General features: G+C 44.8%; 2 protein-coding genes across 28 annotated transcripts in view; one reads left to right on the forward strand and one right to left on the reverse strand.

The window, feature by feature from the left end:
• LOC118354328 (uncharacterized) overlaps positions 1 to 4688 on the reverse strand; it is a 33236-nt gene extending 28548 nt beyond the window's left edge. The window contains exons 1-2 of one of the 6 annotated variants that reach the window (XR_007409630.1): positions 3351 to 4688; positions 1463 to 2408 (exon numbers count right to left, since the gene is read on the reverse strand). Coding sequence is in view for 2 of the 6 variants with exons in the window: in XM_049108050.1 (XP_048964007.1) it covers positions 3351 to 3497 (147 nt within the window). In the remaining 4 variants the exon portion in view is untranslated. Of the gene's footprint in view, positions 1 to 1462; positions 2409 to 3350 lie in introns of those variants that run through there. The other 5 variants (XR_007409629.1, XR_007409628.1, XR_007409627.1 and 2 more) reach the window with 5 other exon arrangements.
• The window catches only part of LCORL (ligand dependent nuclear receptor corepressor like), a 154481-nt gene continuing 139448 nt past the window's right edge, over positions 4313 to 19345 (forward strand). For 9 of the 22 annotated variants that reach the window (XM_025437787.3, XM_025437796.3, XM_035714698.2 and 6 more), the window contains exon 1: positions 5194 to 5517. In XM_025437787.3, coding sequence (XP_025293572.1) covers positions 5373 to 5517 — 145 coding nt within the window. In that variant the 5' untranslated portion in view covers positions 5194 to 5372. Of the gene's footprint in view, positions 4371 to 5191; positions 5518 to 15443; positions 15605 to 19345 lie in introns of those variants that run through there. The other 13 variants (XM_049108037.1, XM_049108042.1, XM_049108036.1 and 10 more) reach the window with 11 other exon arrangements.

The following is a 19345-nucleotide window of genomic DNA, read 5'->3' on the forward strand; positions in this document are numbered from 1 at the left end:
CTATATAAAAACTGTTGACGTGCTGGGAGGCCTGGGTGGCTCGATTAGGTAGGCCACCAACTCTTGATTTCGGTTCAGGTCATGATCATGGGGTCAGGAGATTGAGGTCCACATCTGGCTCAGCTCTGCTGAGTGTGAAGACTGCTTAAGATTCTCTCTCTCTCTCTCTCTCTCTCTCTCTCTCTCGGGATCCCTGGGTGGCTCAGCAGTTTGGCACTTGCCTTTGGCCCAGGGCGTGATCTGGAGACCCGGGATCGAGTCCCGCGTCGGGCTCCTGGCCTGGAGTCTGCCTGTGTCTCTGCCTCTCTCTCTCTCTCTCTGTGTGTGTGTGTGTGTGTGTCTATCATGAATAAATAAATAAATCTTTAAAAAAAAGATTCTCTCTCTCTCAAATGGGGAAAAATTAGAGAGGAAGACAAACTATGAGAGACAATTAACTCTGGAAAACAAACTGAGGATTGCTGGAGGGGAGGTGGCTTGGGGGATGGAGTAACTGGGTGACCGACATTAAGGAGGGCACGTGATGTGATGAGCACTGGGTGTTATACCACAGGTTGGCAAGTTGAATTTAAATTAAAAAACAAAAGAAAGATGCTTTAAAAAAAAAAAAAAAAAAAGATCCTCTCTCCCCCTCTGCGCCTTCCCTCTATGTGCTTCCCTCTGTAAAAACAACAACAACAAACAAACTATATCAGTTTTAGGTAGATAAAAAGTGAACTTGGATATTCATGGTGGTTAATTATTAGTAATGACCCCAATTTATTCACACCTTTCTATACCCATGCTATTTGTTAGTGTCCACTTATTCAGATTTGGTCCTTGAGCATGAGATGTGCCTTGGCCAACAGAACAGTGGCAAGCAAGCAATGCAAGCAGAGTCTTGAAAAGCAGCTGCACATTAGTCCTCACCGTCTGCTGCTTCACTGGCTGCCACTATGTAAATAAGCTCTAGCTGGCCTCTGAAAGATGGGACACTTGGCTCCGCATTCCCATCACCCCAGCAAATAAGGAGCCAAATTCTAGACCAGAGTGAGGCCACCCAGATCATGCAGCTTCCAGGATCAGCAATCCCAGCCAAGATCAGCAGATCCGATCCAGATCAGCAGAACCGGCCGTCTGACTCGTAGACTTTTGAACAGTAACACGTGACAGCTCTTTTATGCCACTGAGTTATGGACTGGTTGTTACAAAGCAATAAATAAATGATATAATACATGTAGGAAATGACAGAACAAAAACATCTTTCCAAAGAACATTAACATTTCCTTGTCATGGATCTGTTGTTAGAGGGAAATTCCTTTGTTGCTAACTAGATTTTCGGTGTAGAGGAACGTCTTGGATATGACCCTTTTCCTACCCTTGGCTTTATAGATATCCCATATATTTGTCAAATCAATAAAGAAACATTAAGTGCCAATTAAGTGCCTCAAACAGCACTAGGTGTTGACAATACACGAGTGAATCAGCTAGACTCCATCTCTATGTTTATTGAGCGTACGCTAAGATCAAGTTATTGGATTATTATAACACACCTTGGGGTACTTGCCATGGAAAATTCTTTGCTCTTCTAAGTCAAGCTGAGTTCTGAAGTTGGCTCCATTTATGTATTTCATCCCATATGGCCATGCTCTTTCCCCTCTCCCAGAAATTCTTCCCCAGTTATATTCATTACTTCTGTTCATTGATATCTCTATTTCTCATTCCTTGGGGGAACGGGGTGGCATTGCACTTTCCCATGCGCAAAAGTGGCCACAGACTATTTCTTTCCCCCTGGCAATGTGTCTTTCAGCTCTTTTAGTTAGGAGATAGAATCTATTTTACCATCCAATGGTCAAGCCCAACAATGCCTCAGCCATTGGAACTATAGCAAACGTGACTCTCGCTGAAACTTAAAAAGTGCTCCTGTACACAGTGGGGCTGTCGCTGCTCTTCGAACTCTGCGGATGCAACCATTGGACAAGCCCGGGCTAGCCTGTGACGACGAGGGACACCTGGCCTGATGGCTCCGTGGCTCCGGCTGATCACCTGGCCTGATGGCTCACCTGGGTGAGCCAGCCCAGGCCAGCAGAAGTGTCCTGGCAGAGCCTGATGCAAGGCTGAGCCTGATACAAACTGCCATCCCATAGAATTATGAGCTGAAGGAATAGCTGGTGTCTAAGCTAGGAAGTTCTGAGTGGTTTGTGACGCCCTGAAAGCTGCTCCTTCACTCCCTTGAAGGTAGGCATGGCCGCGTGATGCGCTTCACCCACTGCACCTTGTCACTCCTGATGGAAGCCTTTAGAGCTGGACTGTGATTCAGCATCTTATTTTTCTTGTCATGGTGACTCGGGTGCTTCCAGATGGTGGGGCTTCATAAACCTGGGTCCCTGGTGGACTCGGGGGAGTTCTCTCCATCTCCCCGATACTGACTTTTGGAGAACATGTAGTGTAAGTAAGAAATACTCTTTGTTAAGATGAGCCCTGGCTGTTGAGCCCTGTTTAGTGATGAATCACTAAATTCTACACCTGAAACCAAATTTACCATGTATGTTAACTAACTAGAACTTAAATAAAAACTTGAAATTAAAAAAAAAAAAAAAAAAGAAATCTTTGTATTAAACCTCTGAGACGGGCAGCCCGGGTGGCTCAGCGGTTTAGCGCCGCCTTCAGCCCAGGGTGTGATCCTGGAGACCCGGGATCGAGTCCCACATTGGGCTCCCTGCATGGAGCCTGCTTCTCCCTCTGCCTGGGTCTCTGCCTCTCTCTCTGTGTCTCTATGAATAAATAAATAAAATCTTAAAAAAATAAAAATAAAGAAAATAAACCTCCGAGACTTGGGGTTACTATTACTCAAGCATAGCCCAGTCCATTCTGACTAATGTAGAAACTGGTACCCAGGAGTACAGTTATGACAGAAAACCTAAAATATGTAGCTGTGACTTAGAAACTCCGTGGGTGGTAGCAAGGAAACTATTGTTAGAGGCTGGAAAGTTGGCAATCCATGCTGGCTGTGGTAAAATATTTGCTAAAACTATTCATGTGTATCTCCCATTCTTCCCCTTTCTAAATAGGAATGTTTACCACGTTGCTCTGTCCCTGCGGCAGCGCCCTATGTTGAGTGTGGGTGTGGGTTTAAACAGGGAGGATAGGTGCTTTCTCTTCAATAAGAGAAGCTTTATCGTGGTCTAATACAGGGACTACCAAGCATCGCCCAGAGATGCTGAACTTTGCAATTAATGCCATAATTACTGAATAAAATGTTTAGATTGCCTCATTTGTGAAAGGGATGAAGGGATTTTATAGTGTTAGTTGAGTGAACTGTAAATTGGTGACTAGAAGAATGGATTGCAATGCTCTTTGGTGCAGCTCACCGGTAAATTTGGGTTAGCTTCCTTCTGGGCAAATAGAATGACGCTTCCCTGCTCCTTTGAAGGTAGCATGCCCATGTGATTTGCTTTCGTCAAAGAAATGCGAGTGGAATTGACTCGTATAACTTTCAGGAAGAACCAGTTTGCCATCCACGGGTCCTTTGCACATCACTCAAGTGGGGAAGTTCTAGAGACTGGAGCCTTCTGGTTGCTTGGTGAGAACCATCTGTAGTGAAACTCCCCTGCCACTCCCCCACAGCTCCCCATGTCCAGGCAGGGAAGCAGGAAATACCTTTTTGTTGTTGTTGTTGTTGTTCTTTTAAGCCCCTACAATTTTTAGATTTTTTTTGTTACTGCGCTATAACCCAGCCCATCCTAACTAACGTAGGCCGCGGTAAAAGTCATCAGGGGAACTCCAAAGGCTGGTCACCCTGGCAACTATGAGTGGAACCTGTCTCGGGAAACCATCCACTCACGATTCCAGAAAGCACCTTCGCTAGCGATTTCACTTGCTTCTCCGATTGTGACCATTCTGGAAGAGGTGACCGTGAAATTCAAATGTCATCCTTCTTTCTTTGTGAAAATGTATCTTCACTATTGCGAGGTAGTGATGAGCAAGGAAGTGCTTTCTGGTAGGAAAAAAAAAAAAAAAGCAAATAAACAAGCGAGCAGGCCAAAGGGACAAGCCACAAACCAGGAAGGGTAGAGCTGAACGCATACGAGTTTCCAAGAAGAATAAAGCCTATTTCCCCAAAAACATGTGCATGGATTCCCAGGCATGCACGGCACCTCTCAGCAGACCTTGGGTGTCTTAGCTTTGGGTGCACCCCTGCGCAGGGCCGGAGAGCCCTGCACAACCGCGCTGTTGCAAGAGCAAGAAATGCCATAGGAGTTTACGTCCAATCAAAAGTTTCCCCAAAAAGGGGGGAGGGAGGGAAGCAAAAGAAAAAAAGAAAGTGCAAAAGTTTTCCTTCTCTGTCGAGGAGGAGCAGTCTCTGCAGCAGAGCGTGAGGCTGATCCCAGGTTTGTAACTGCGGGCCCACGCGCTAACGGGGCGCGCCCTGCAGGCGTCTGCATCTTGCGGGGCGCAGTCTGCGGTCTGGGGGTGGGGGGTTCACCCGGACACGCCCAATCCCGTCGCAGGCAATTTTGCATGGAGGGCCCCCCACCTTTTCCCGCGGTGCTCGCAAATGCTGTTCCCGAGAGCCCTGCGGCCGGGCCGCTGAAGCCGCGGGGGCACCTGTGAGGCGGCCCCAGGACCGGCTCGAGCTTCCCCGCGCGGCGGGGCCCCCGGGGACCCCCCCGCCCCCGAAGTTCCCGGCGCTGGGAGCGCGCAGCGCAGCCCGAGCCCGAGCCCGAGCCCTCGGCGGGGGGGGGGGGGCGCCCTCCCACGGGGAGCCCCGGGGCGCGAAGGCGGCTGCCCCGCGAGCCCGCGCGCCGCGCCGCGGCGAGCCCCCCGTGAGAGCCAGGGAGTGCCCGCCCCCTCCCCGCGCGGGACTACAAGGACCGGCATGCACCGCGGCGCGGCGGCCGGCTCCGCTCCGGGACCGCGGCGCAAGGGAGCCTGGGAAGTGAAGTCCCCGGGCGGCCCCGAGTCGCGTCGCCGAGTCGGCGGGGGAGGCGTTGCTCGTGCGCTCCATCGGCGCGCGGGTCCCTGGCCGGGCTCCGCGCTCAGGATTTTCGCGGGCGGCGGCGTCGGCGGCGGCGGCGGCGGCGGCGGCGGCGGGAGCAGGATGGCGAGCCGGAGCACAGCCCGCGGGCGGGGGCGGGGCGGGGCGGGGCGCGGGCGGGGGCGGGGGCGGGGCCGGCGGAAGCGGCAGGTTGCTCCCTCCCCCCGCGCCGCCTCGCGCCCGCCCCGCCGGGAGCGCAGGGAGGGGGCGGGCAGGGCCGAGGGAGGCTAGTGACACGTGTCAATCAACCCCCCCGCGGGGGGCGCGCGCTCCGGGGCTCGCGCCGAGGGCTCGCGCCCCTGCCTCGTGCCTGCGCCGCTCGTATGTAAATGAGGGCGCGTGACGCGGGACGCAGATGGACAAGGGGAGAGAGAGAATGGCCGCTGCCGCCGCTGCTGCCGCCGCCGCCGCTCAGTGCCGGAGCCCGCGGTGCGCGGCGGAGAGGAGAGGCTTCCGGCGGGAGCTCGACTCGTGGCGCCACCGCCTCATGCACTGTGTAGGTAAGACACCCGCGGCCCGCCCGCGCCCCCGCCCTGCCCGCCGCGGCCCCGGCCCCGGCCCCGGCCCCGGCCCCGGCCCGCGGCTCGGGCTCGCCGGGGTCCCGCTCGGGGCCGTCCGGGAGCGCGGCGGGAGCGCGGCGGCGGCGGCCCCGGCGCTCGCCTTTTGTCTGCGGCCCCGGGAGCTCGGCCGCCGGCGGCCCGGAGCTGTTGGCCGGAACTCCGCGGCGCGCGCTGTCGGCGGCGGGCGGCCCGGGGCGGGCGGGAGGCAGGCCGGCCGGTCCGCGCCCCCGCCGGGCGCTCACGCCCCCCGCCCCGCCGCGGCCGCGTCCCCGTCCCCGTCCCCGTCCCCGTCCCCGGGGCCGGCACCGGGGGCCTCCGGGGCGCTCGCGGGGCGCGGGGCGGGGGGCGCGGGCGGGCCGGCGGGGGCGTCGCCCGAGGGGCGGGGGCGGGGGCGGCGCGGCGCGGTGTGTGCCCCTTTATACGGAGCCGCTCGGGCGCTGACGGTTGGGATTTGAAGTTCTGCCTCCCAGTTTGGAAGTCCGGACGGACGGGGGGCGTCGCCATGGCGACGGCGCCCGCGCCCCCCCGCCGCGCCCCCCCGCCGCGCCCCCTCCCTCTGCGCTCGCGGACGCCGGGGCGACCGGCCCTGGGCTGCTGCGGGCGATGGGCCGTCCCCGTCCCCGTCCCCGTCCCCGTCCCCGCCGCCGCCGCCCCCCTGCGCCCGCCTCCCTCGGAGCGGCCCGGGTCCCCCGGCCAGAAACTTCGGGGCTCGGGGCCGCCCCGGGGGCACGCGGCGCTGGGGTCCCCCGCTGCGGAGGCCGCCCGTCGGTCGGGGTGAGCCGAGTGCGAGGAGCTGCGGCCCGGCGGGTCGGCGTGCGGGCCCGGGGGGCGGGGGCCGAGACCCGGGCGCCTGCAGGTGGGCAGCACCCCGCGCTCGGGCCCCTGCGCCCGCTGCCCTCGGCTCGCGCGCCGCCCGGCCCCCCGGACTTGTGTGCTCTGCCCGGAGATCTGCCTCGTCCCCCGGCGCAGGGGGGGCCGTGCTGGGATCCTGGGATCCACTGGCCCCGCTCAGCGCCCGAGGATCTGCCTCGCCCCTCGGTGCAGGGGGATCGCTCTGGGATCGACTGGTCCCGCTCGGGGGATCGCGCTGGGATCCTGGGATCCACTGGTCCCGCTCGGGGGATCGCGCTGGGATCCACTGGTCCCGCTCGGAGGGACCATGCTGGGATCGATTGGTCCAGCTCCGCGCCTGAGTATCTTCCTCGCCCCCCCCCCCCCTCCGGCGCAGGGAGGACCGTGCTGGGATCCTGGGATCCACTGGACCAGCTCAGCGCCCGAGGATCTGCCTCGCCCCCCGGGGCAGGGGGACCGCGCTGGGATCCACTGGTCCGGCGCCGGCCTGGGGCCCCGCGCTGGGAGCTCGGCGGGTGCAGGGCTGCGGGGATTCGCACGGGAAGGAAGGGCGCCCCGCGGGGGCCGTGGGGTTCACTTTACCCAACGAACTGTGCAGCCCTTATAAGACACAGTTTGGTCTCATTTAAGGAAATATTCTGGGAAATAGGTGTAGTCAAGTATCTCTAAGCGGTTGTAGTTCCTTAGGGAAAGTAAAAAAAAAAAAAGAAAGAAAAGATTTTAAATCCTCACGGTATTCTTTTATAAAAATGCTAAGTGTTGCCAGTGCTTCCTGAATACAAAACGGACCCATTTTTAGGATTGCTTCAAGACCCCTACGGCTGACAACCTGTTTAGAAATCGTGGCGCTCGCTCCCCGAGATCCGGCGGGATGACCGCATGGGGACCCGGGCTCAGGACGTGGCCCTGCGGGTCTAACCGAGGCGGGGACGAGCACCGTCTTCCTCAGGGCTTCTGTTTGGGAATACTTCGGGATTTTTCCCTTATCTCCTTGTTTAGACACATTAAGCATGGCTCTATATCAAAAAAAAAAAAAAAAAGTAGTTTTGAAAAATAGGCAAATTTTAAACAGGACGTTGGATTTGATGGAAAAAGGGATTTCGAATATCTTTCTGCCCTGTCTATTCAGACATACAAGTCGGATTGAAAGACCTTGAAAACTGAGCTACGTGCTGTGTCTAACATGCAAGCTCTATATTATATTTTTAATGTAATGCAGAACTGTACTGTATTTGAAAGGAAATGTTTTCCTGGTCTCTAACTATATTTGAGAATTATTTCCCATAGTGCCAGTCAGGAGACCTAGTAAAACCCATCTCATACTTTGTTTTTGTCACTGTTGTTTTTAAATAAACAATAAAACTCTTTTAAACGGGATATACACTTGTTGATTGGGTTTTTTCAGTATCGTATATGTGAAGACCTTATAGTGTGAGTTAGGATTAAATGTATTTTGTGTGACTATTTTAAATTATCTTTTGCTATAGGCGTGGTTATATTTAATAATTAAGTTGGTAAGCATATTTACAAAAAAGCCATATTCTCTTTCCTTTTGGGTGTGTGTGAATATTTATATGTGTATATTTCTATATTTAATATATTTAGTGCTCTTACTGCTTGAAATCATTTTTATGAATTATACTTTCTACCTTTGGAAAAGAAAATCTTCCAAAAGTCTTATTTTTATATGAGACTGAAATTGTAAGCAGTGGTCCCTAGGCTTATACAGCAAATTAGTATTGAGCCAGTAGTGAAATTTTAAGTCTCAGTTCTTAATCTAAGTTTTTTTTTTTTTTTAAGATTTTATTTATTTATTCATGATAGAGAGGCAGAGACAGGCAGAGGGAGAAGCAGGCTTCCATGCCGGGAGCCCGACATGGGACTCGATCCGGGGACTCCAGGATCACGCCCTGGGCCAAAGGCAGGCGCTAAACCGCTGAGCCACCCAGGGATCCCCTTAGCCTAAGTTTTTAAAGTAATCTGATTTTTTTTTTAATGACTCCTATATAAATTCTAATTTCAAAGGGGAAAAAGTTCATTTTGGTTGTCATGACTGCTGGTAGTGAGCTAAGATGTTTAACTCAATATGGAAGGTTATGTCTGCTTTCCTCTATTTGTGGAACTCATGTCTTTAGGTTAGATTTGTGACTACTCTGATTCCTCGTTTTTCTTTTTTACAATTTAATTGAAAAGTTCTACAGACTCTATGTCCTAGTTAATAGCTCTATTTATAATGTGCTTTTTATAATTTAATTGTTTTTCTATAATCGTCCTATGCAATGCTATAATGTTGAGTATACTCAGCTAACAAATGTTTGAGTGCTTATTGGGTATAGTAAATAGTATCCTGGTACTCAATATGACATTGAGTGATAACAGTCTTGGGTCTTATGGAATTTATAATACAGTTAGTATCTGACAATACATTAAATTTAAAACAAAGTAAAGTCAGGCATAAAAGTAATGCATTAGCATATTTTTAAATGTTACCACGTATTGTATAGTCTATTAGGGTATTCAGTCTGGGAGATAGGCCACGTTTTTTGTTTTTCTACTTTTTGCTAACTTTTAATTTTGATGAAATTTCAAATTTACATGAAAAGTTGGAAGAATAGTACAAGGAATTCCTGCATACACTTAACCATATTCACCAATTGTATTATATTTTGCTGCATTTATCATTCTTGTCTTATGTCTATTTTTTCTTCTGAACTGTATGAGCATAATTTGGTGACATCATACCTCTCTGCCCTTAAATTCTTCAGTGTATATTTCCTAAAACCAAGGACATTATCTTGCCTAACTACAGTGTAATTATTAAAACCAGGAGACTTAAAAATGACATAATACAGTTATCTATTTCATAATCTATGCTCAATTTTTAATCTCTTTTATCTCCAAGCTGGATAATGTATTATCCAGTCCTGGATCATGTATTGCATTCAGTAGTACTATCTCCGTAGTCTCTCTTAATCTGGAACACTTCCTCAGCCTTTCTTGTATTTCTTGGCCTTGACATTTTTAAAAGTACAGGATGGTTATTTTGTAGAATGTCCCTAATTTGAGTTTTCTCGTGACTAGATTGGTTACACATATTTGGCAGGAACACCTCTAAAGAGAGGTTCTTTATCAGTACATTATATCTTGAGGTTCGTGATGTTGGTTTGTCCCAATGTTGGTGATGTTAGCTTTGAAAATTTGGCTACGGTGGTATTCTCTGTATTTCTCCCTGGAAGTTATTATTTATCCTTTTGTAATTAATGTGTAATTTGTGGGAAAATATTTTGAGGAACAGAATATTTACATAGTCTCACCAATATTTCACCCACAAGTTTTAACATCCACTTGTGATTCTCTAACTTCATCGTTCCTTCTGTAATTAGTACTTGGTATTCCGTCATAAAGCAGTCTTTCCCATCTCCTCCACTGTTTATTTATCCAGTTACTTTTATCAGTATGAACTCGTGGGTTCTATTTTTATTTAATGGTTCAATCCATTACTGTCATTACTTTGATTCCCAGATTGCCTCAGGTTTGGTCTCTGGGAGCCTCATGAAGCTGCTTCCAGTGTTTTTTGACAAGTCCACCTCTCCACAACCCCTTTCACCCTCATCTCTCAAATGACTTTTTGAGCACACACTTCCTGCCAAGATATTCCAGGTTCATCTTGTGTTTACCCTATCCCAGCCCCCATGTAAGACATTTCTCCAAGGAGCCCTCCATTCTTTTTAGTGGAGGATAGGTTTAGATACCAAAATCTGAACACTAGGTTTTAGGACTGTTTTTTTGTTTTGTTTTGTTTTTTTAGGACTGTTTTTAAACCCCATTTTTCTGGGCAGCCCGGGTGGCTCAGCGGTTTGGCGCCTGCCTTCAGCCCAAGGCCTGATCCTGGAGACCCGGGATCGAGTCCCGCGTCGGGCTCCCTGCATGGAGTCTGCTTCTCCCTCTGCCTGCCTGAATGTCTGTCTCTCTCCTCTCTGTGTCTCTCATGAATAAATGAACCTTTAAAAAAAACAAAAACAAAAAAACATTTTTCTGATACAGAAGCTAATACTTAGTGTAACTGATATGTCTAAGGGGGCAACAACACAACAAAATGGAAAGATTTGATTAGAATCATTCTGTAAACTCCAATTTCCTTCCTACATACCAGTGTTGTCCAGTAGAAATATAATGGTAGCCAAATATTTAAAGTTTTTTAATCTCCACATTGGAAAGGCACTTTTTTTAGGCCAATATGTTCAAAATATTTTAAGAATTCATACAAAAATTATTAGAGTTAGTTTACATTCTATTTTTTTTTTTTTTTTTAGTTTACATTCTTAATACTAAATTTTTGAAGTTAGGTATTTTATACATCTGGCACACCTTAATTTAAACTAGACACATTTCAGGTAAATACCTGAAATATTTATATATTTATATTTATATATATATTTATTCATTTATTAATATTTATTAATATTTAATAGCCCACGTGTCCAAGTAGCTACCTTCTTGGACAACACAGTTCTGTAGTATAGTAGCTCCGGACAACTCTTGACACCATGGCACCCCTTATTTCAAATGTGTTGATAATAACCAGATCCACAGCTTAGTTTATCTTTCTCCAGATCTTTTATTCAGAGAAAATACAGCAAATAAATAGGCTCTGAAGCTAGATTACCTGTGTTTGAAGCCTAGGGTTACCACTTACCAATGTGCACAAGTTACTTAACCTTTCTATACTTCAGTTTCTTATCTGTAAATTGGAGATAATGAAGTGGTTCTGAGAATTAATTATGTTGATATATGTTAATATGTGTCTGCCATATAGAAAGCATTCCATAAATATAAAGTATTGTTATTAGTGATTTACACAGGTTTTTAGCAGCTTTGAGCTTTACGCTTTTGCCAATAGATTCTTTCTGGTGGGAATGCTGATAAGCAGTAAAAGGATCATGAGGCATATTAGAGGAAAAGATAGTGAGGGCTTGCATGATCTATATTCCAGAGTCAGGGTTTTAGAATCACAGTATATCACTTAGCATAATCCTGTCTTTTCATATATGGGGAGATCAAAAGAAATGATGCTTCCTACATTCTTAGCAATTTTTTGGCTTTAGAGTACCTGAATATAAGAAATTAGTTTAAATTCATTTTAAAAATCTATATCGTGCTAGATCATCTTGAAACTACCTTTTGTCTACACTCTATTTGACTCTTTCTGTTAAACACATCACTGCCTTAGAGCTTTGCACTCAGCAACTGCTTGTAGAGTAGACTTTCTTTCAAACTACCTGCGCCATTTATAATAGCAGTATCAGTGTCAGAGGATAGTTTCTTCTTCTATTTTTAACCTATGAAGAAGTTATAGGCCAGTTCATAGAACTATGAGTCTTAAAGATAGGACAGTCCAGATAAATAAAATTCTAGATAATCAACTTGACATTTCTTTCTGGCTGCTTCTTGCCCTCTACTCTTGTCTTTGCACTAACTTCTGCTTCATCTTGTCATTATTGTCAAATAAATTCCAGAAGAGTAGATTTAATTAAAAATCTGAATTTGATGAGGACTGGTATGGACGGATCAGCCATCCAGAAACCTTGGCACTAGGCTGTACAACTATTTTTTCAAACTAGCAATTTTTTTTACCCATTTAAAAAGGTGTAAATTATGGCACTAATAACATACACCAGGCAGATGTACTCTATGATAATGTATAGTTGAGTGGTTAAGACATGTATCCGAATTTGTGTTTATAATAGGCATATCAATGGATTTTACTTGTAAAATTTGAAATTCTTTGTACTCCTGGATTATTTTATAATTGGAAGAGTAAAATCCTGCCATCCTTAGAACCAAGCAATGTGTGAATTTTGTATTTTTGTAGATGTTAGATATAGGCTACAAGCTGGTCTGTGTATATCATAACGTCCTTCCTGCTGGTCTGTGTATATCATAACGTCCTTCCTGCATCATGCTGTCCCTTCATGCCCATGCTGTTTCCCTCAGCTGGCTGTATGTGTGCACCCCTCTCAGCTTGGCTGTGCACCTTAATACAACGTTGTTACTGTGTATCCTCCATATTCCCCTGACTTGTCAGACTTTCAATCCTGGTCTCTAATTCTACCTCTTGGGAGGAGCAACAAAGGCAGGTAGATTTTTGGATATGCAATTTTTTCTTCCTTATTAATAAATTCAGTCTTTCAAGTATAATCTACATTTTTTGTATGTGGATTTACTATCTTTTTCTTTTTCGGTAGTATTCCTTCTTTTTGGTGTATGAATATGGCCAGCTTTCATGGGTGATAGATAACAGTTGGTTAGAGCACCAAATTCATAAATTCTAAATTTGAGGGACCCATTTAACTTTATTAGAGTCCATGCTGACTCTATCATTAAGCAATTCTTTCAATAGTTTTTATTCACCACAAAAAGTAAGATAATGTAAAACTTCATGAAGAATCACTATTCTGTATCTCATCTCATTTTATGCAGTTTTCTCATGGTTGACAGCAAACCTATCCTGTTTACTTCATTCACTTCTCGTTTTTCTTTTTTCTTTATTTGTTGCCAAGCTATTATTACCTTCTTTACACTGTCTCGTGGATTCGGTTTTTATAGTAAAGTAAACATGTTGAGCAGATTCAGATAATATTTTGGTTTATGTCACTATCTGCATTGCTGTTTATTGTGTTTCAGTCTAGTTTATAATCTATAATAAATCATTATTTGAAATACCTGCTTTGGTTTTGTAGTTTACAAAGCAGTAGTATCTCCCATTTGTCTTTCTTCATCAAGTAAAAACTCATAATCTTACTCAATTAGTTGATCATGGTTTACCAGACTGCTTCTTCCCCCATTCATTTGTCTAGCCACTTCTTTACAGCCCATACATTTTCATCTGCTTTTGCTTCTCTTTTGTACACATTGCCCCGAATCCTTGACTGTCTTTTTAGTTATATCTTCTACCCTGCATCCTCAGTCACTTTTAAAAGTCAGTTGCAACCTAGAATATTTTCTAAAGTATTTATTGAGTAACAAGTTTGAGACCTTTTTTAATTAATTCAGATTGGCCGGTTCTTTTCTGATGGACATGTGTGGTGTGTGCATGTAGGAAGTAACTTGTCCAGTAGTCTTCGTATTTAAGTAGTCGACCATTTCGGGACAATGGACTGTTTTAACAAATAGTAGAAAGGATTAAGAATTGAGAGAATAGTATTTCTTTCTTAGCTTTAATCATTATAGCCTTTGGCACAAGTTATTTATCTGTAAGCTAGGATAATTTCTGTCCTCATATGTTCACTGTTTTTTGTTTGGGGGAAAGGTTCTGTATTATTTATGTAGTAGTAGTTTGTAGGCTAAAGATATAAGTTAAGGTGTTATCAGCATAAAGATGATATTTAAATCCATGGAAATAGATGAGATCACCTAGGGGTAGGGGATAATCAAAGTAGAGAAGAGTAGAGAGTACTCTATACCATGCCTTAAGAAATCTTAACAGTCTTTGGACAGATGAAGGGGAGCTCCCAAATACAGCCTCTGAACTTTTACATTGAAAAGTAAGGCAATTGGCTCTAAGTAGGAAAACCAGGAGACAGTAGTACTACTTAATGGAGGGAGAGGAGTGTTACAAGAAGAAAGGATTGTTACATTGTTGAGATGTTAAATACCTTCAAACAGGAAAGTATACATTGTTTTTTGGCAACATGGGGGTTCTAGGTGACATTAACTGGTAAATTTCAGCAGTGTGGTAGGGCAGGTTGTATTAACATAGGCTAGAAAATAAGATGTAAATAAGAGAAGGTAACATTTAGTAGACTTTTAGTCTTTTAGTAGACTACTCATTTGAGAAGCTACATTTTGAGGAAAAACGGATAAATGGAATAGCAATTGGAAGAACCTGGGGTCTAGGGATGTTTGTTACTTAGGTGGGAGATACCATTAAGACAGGGAAATTAATGATTACTTTGTATGTTATTTAATCATACTTTGTTATTTAAATCATATTTAATCATATTTAAACATACTTTGTTAATTAATTGTTGAATACAACAAGATATTGAGGCAGATACATAGAAAGGGCTTGGTTTCCACTCACTGTGTACTCTAAAAGCATCCCTTTTTCTTTAAAAAATATTTTCCTAATTAAGTTCCTCACTAAGATATGTGCAGAATTAGTGTGTTACACAATTTAAAGGAATGCTTTTTTTTTTCCAGTTATTTTACTGTTGTCAGTTAATCATGAAATATCGTGAGTCCTACTGTGTGCTAGTTGATGGGGTATAATTCTGTTTTTTCCTTACTGGGTTCTGAATTGGAAGTAGACTTCAGAATCAGAGATTAAAATATTACCTTTTAAAATGGTAAGGTTGCATGGGAGAACTTGGCATGGAATTGAGACCAAATCAGACTTCTTTACTCCCTGTGCCCCTGAATTGAGTTTAGCAACCTGTCAAAGATAGAGCAGCTGGCACTGCAGACCTCTTCTAAGTTTACCATGCGATTTGCTTATTGGTAGGTATGACCATTTAGGCAGAGGGAGAGGAGGCTTGGCCATGCATGAAAAATGACCTTTAAAACATTAATTCATCCCACTAGGAGCAGCTATCAGGATGTTGCCAGTATTAGTCATTCCACTTTCCCTTGGGAGAACTGAATAAGGGGTAGAGAACAGGGCAGAAGCTTCTTTCAAAATACTTCCCCTAAGAATGAAAATTGTTGGGAGAGGTGGGGACTGTAGGTAGGTGAAAAGCTTATTGTATACACTAGGAATAGGGCTTAGACTTTGCTTTTTTTAAAGTACTCACAGTTATCAGGGATGTTGAGTATTAGAGTTGGTATAATGGAAAGACAGAAGAGGGAGCAATTAATTTTGATTTGAAGGACCTGAAATGATGAGGCTTCAAAAGATTGACTGAAAACAGGAGTTGGCAAGCTTTTTTTTATTATTATTATTCCTTATGCTGTACTTTTCATCCCCTGACTTATTTTTTAATTTTTTTAGAAGATTTTATTTATTTATTTGACAGAGAAAGAGAGCTGCATGCACACAAGCAGGGGGAGCGGGAAGGAGAGGGAGAAGCAAGCCCCTCACTGAGGAGAGAACCCTTCGTGGGGCTTAATCCCAGGACCCTGGGATCCTGACCAGAGCCGAGTCAAAGGCAGACACTTAACCAACTGAGCCATCCAGGTGCAAACCTCCCTCCCTCCCCCCCGCCCCCATTTTATTCATTTTGTAATTGGAAGTTTATACTTCTGAATCCCCTTTACCTGTCTTGCCCATCCTTACACCACCTCTTCTCTGGCAATAACCAATTTGTTCTCTGTATTTAAGAGTTTGAAGGTTTTTGTTATTTTATTTATTTGTTTTGTTTTTTGCATTCCTCACATAAGTGAAATAATGTGGTACTGGTCTTTCTTTGCTTGACTTATTTCACATAGCGTAATACCCGCTATGCCTATCGGTGTTGTTGCAAATGGCAAGATCTCATTTTTGTTTTATGGCTGAGTAATACTTGTGTGTGTGTGTGTATCTCACATCTTTATTCATTCATCTATAAATGGATCCTTGGGCTGGGTGTTGTAAATAATGCTGCGGTAAACATAGGGGTGCATATAACTTTTTGAATTAGTTTTTTTGTTTCCTTTGGCTAAATACCCAGTAGTGGAATTACTGGATCATATGATGTTTCTGTTTTTGGTTTTTTGAGAAACCTCCATACTGTTTTCCACAGTGGCTGTACTACTTTACGTTCCCACCAGTCGTGCACAAGCATTCCTTTTACTTTACATCCTCTCCAATACTTATTTCTTGTCTTTTTGATACTAGCCATTCTGACTGTTGTGAAGTAATATCTCATTGTGGTTTGATTTGCATTCCCTTGATGATTAATGATGTTGAACATCTTTTCATGTGTCTGTTGGCCATCTGTAGATCTACTTTGGAAAAATCTTTATTCAGGTAATCTGCCTATTTTTAATTGGATTTTATTTGGTGTTGAGTTATATATGTTCTTTATATATTTTGGATATTAACCTCTTATCAGATAAATCATTTGAAAATACCTTCTCGCATTCAGTAGGTTGCATTTTTGTTTTGTTGATGAGTTTCCTTGTGCTGTACAGAAGCTTTTTTGTAAAGGGCTGGGTAATAAATATCCTAGGCTTTGTGGATTATATGGTCTCTGTTGCAGCTACTTAACTTTACTGTTACAGTGCAAAAACAATATATAGATGAATGAGCATGGCTGTATTCCAATAAAAAATTATTTACAAAAATAGCCAGATGTGGCCTACAGACCATAGTTCACTTATTCCTAAGTTAAATGATCCAGTGGGAGAGTAGGGTGGAGGGAAGAGGCAGAGGGATCATGTAAGCAAAAGCATAGAAGCCTAAATAATGATATATTCTGAAAATATTCAGCACTCTTGTGTCAATTGGAATATAGGGTGGGAGTAGGGAGTAGGATGGGAAGTATAAATTATGGCCTCTATAAGGAAGAAACTGAGTCTTGAAGTCTTGAAGTTTGTTGTTTTTTTTTTTTTTTTAAACGGGTAATAAGCATGATCAGATAAATTGGCTTGTGTTCATTTTGAACATCTGCTGGTTTCAGGTTTGAGGGTTTTTGTTTGTAATAGTTTTGAGAAACTCAAATTGAAGCAGCCCTTTTAAGTCCAAACTGGGAAAATGAGCAATCTCCACTTCAATATATTAATTAAGATGTTGGATTGCTGAAGTACTCGGAAATGGCATCCTTCTTTTCTGCCTGGGCCTTGAACAACTTCAAAAAATAAGGAGAGAGATGGAAGCCAAAATACCACCTCTACTGCTGTTGAGGCCAGGTTAGAAGAGTAGGGTGGTGGGAGTCACATGGCCTGGCATAGGCCAACTTATCCACCCAGGCCTAGGCATACTAGGGAAGCAGAGCAAAACAGGAGGTCTCTGCAGGTATGTTTTCCCAGTAGCTCATTCCCAGGGGGAATAGAAGCAGAACTGAGCCCTGTCTACTCATTTCTTCTTTACAAAATCACCAATCAGATCAGGCAGTTAGTTCACTTCCCTAGGGGTGAAGAGAGGCTCGTATTGTGCTTGCAAAGCATCCTTGCTCATAGAAACAAACAAGGGGCAAGGAAAAGGTGTTATTCCTCCGACAATCCAGGTTACTTTTTTTGCCAAGTTACACCTGGAGATAAGTGTACTGGAAACAGTTCAACTGTTATTGTACTGAAAACAAGTCAAATTTACATATTCTGGATATTTTTTAAAATATTTAATTCTTGTGTTTGAAACAACCATATTTCTTAAACTTTCTTTTTTTTTTTTAAGATTTTATTTATTTACTCATGAGAGACACAGAGAGAGAGAGAGGCAGAGACACAGGCAGGGGGAGAAGCAGGCTCCCTGCGGGGAACCCGACGCAGGACTTGATCCCGGGGTCACCCCCTGAGCCAAAGGCAGGCGCCAAACCGCTGGGCCACCCGGGCGTCCCAAACTTTCTCTTTTTTAATGAACTAGTTTTTCTATAGACCTGTGTAAGATACTTAAACAAAATTCATGTTTGGTGAGAAAAGGACAACACTAACTTCTTCATCTAGTAACTTTTTAAATTTAGAAAGAATAGAGCACTATTTAAGTGGAAAAAGCAGATACTTTGATAAATTATGCTTTTAATCAGCTCTGATTATGGGTGCTTAGGCAGTTTATTCACTGGTATCTCTTTCCTTAAAATGTTATCAATTCTTCCTTATTCTCTCTGTCTTCCCCTTTCTGAACAGTTCAGTACTAAAACCATCAGGTGGGACCAAGCAAGGGTACATATCTACACTGGATGGTATATGTGAGGAGGGTTTCCATGTGGGTTGATAGGTTTTCAAGAGGTGAGGAGTAATCTGCCTAGAAGGGCACACTGGTGCGAATTGTCAGCGCCTGAGCAGGCGGTCTGTGAAGGATAGTAGACCTAGTGAGGGAGGTTGGTTGTTCCTAGTAAGAGGTGCCCAGGCTTTAACAGGGTAAGAGGATAAAGAGGGCATCTACTTGGAGGTGGGATGGGAAAGAAAGACATCCGTGTAGGAAGGTAGTCTGGTGTGGATGTATTGAGTCAGGCTGAGTGAGGAGGGAGTTGATGCGCAGAGGCATCCCAGTATAAGACGTCAGAGCCCGAGGGTGGGGAGAGGAAGGCATCCCAATAGAGGGTCATCTCAGTATAGGTAGGATGTTTGCGCCTGAGCAGGTGGAGGAAGATATTCTTGTAGGAGGCGTGCCAGGCATGAGGAATAGGGACTTGAATAAAATGAGGAAATTATATACATGGAGGAGGCATTGGGGCAGAGAAAGGTGAGGGAAGTGTCTCTGTAGGGAGGGGGAGAGAGCCACAATGGGAAATTGGTTACATAGAGGGAGACTGGTCAAAAAAATAAATATTAAAGATAATGGGAGCCAGGCCTCTCATGGTCTGAAAGGAGAGTTACAGGAATGGAGTAGGAGAAAACTAGAATGCTCTTTGTAGTGTTGGACTGGAAATGAAATACGGGTGTGAACTCATGGCTTTCATTATATATAGATTAGAAATATAATACGTAATATATTATTTTTAATTTACTGATTTTAATGGTTGTATCCTAAGAGAATGCTTTTGTAGGAATTACCTGTTAAAGAATTTAAGGGTGATGGGACATGATATAGGTCATTTACTCTCAAATAGGGAAAATAAAAGTTTTTACTGTACTTAAAACATTGTCTATAAATCCAAAATTGTTACAGGAGCCCCTGGGTGGCTCAGTTGGTTAAACATCTGACTTTGGCTCAGATCATGATCTCAGGGTCCTGGGATCCAGCCCTGTGTCAGGTTCCCTGCTTATTCCTCTGTGCTTCCCCCTGCTCATGCTGTTTCTCTCTCTCATATAAATAAATATTCAAAATAAATAAATACAT

The sequence above is a fragment of the Canis lupus genome, chromosome 3 (assembly GCF_003254725.2).
Source record: "Canis lupus dingo isolate Sandy chromosome 3, ASM325472v2, whole genome shotgun sequence".
NCBI lineage: Eukaryota > Metazoa > Chordata > Mammalia > Carnivora > Canidae > Canis > Canis lupus.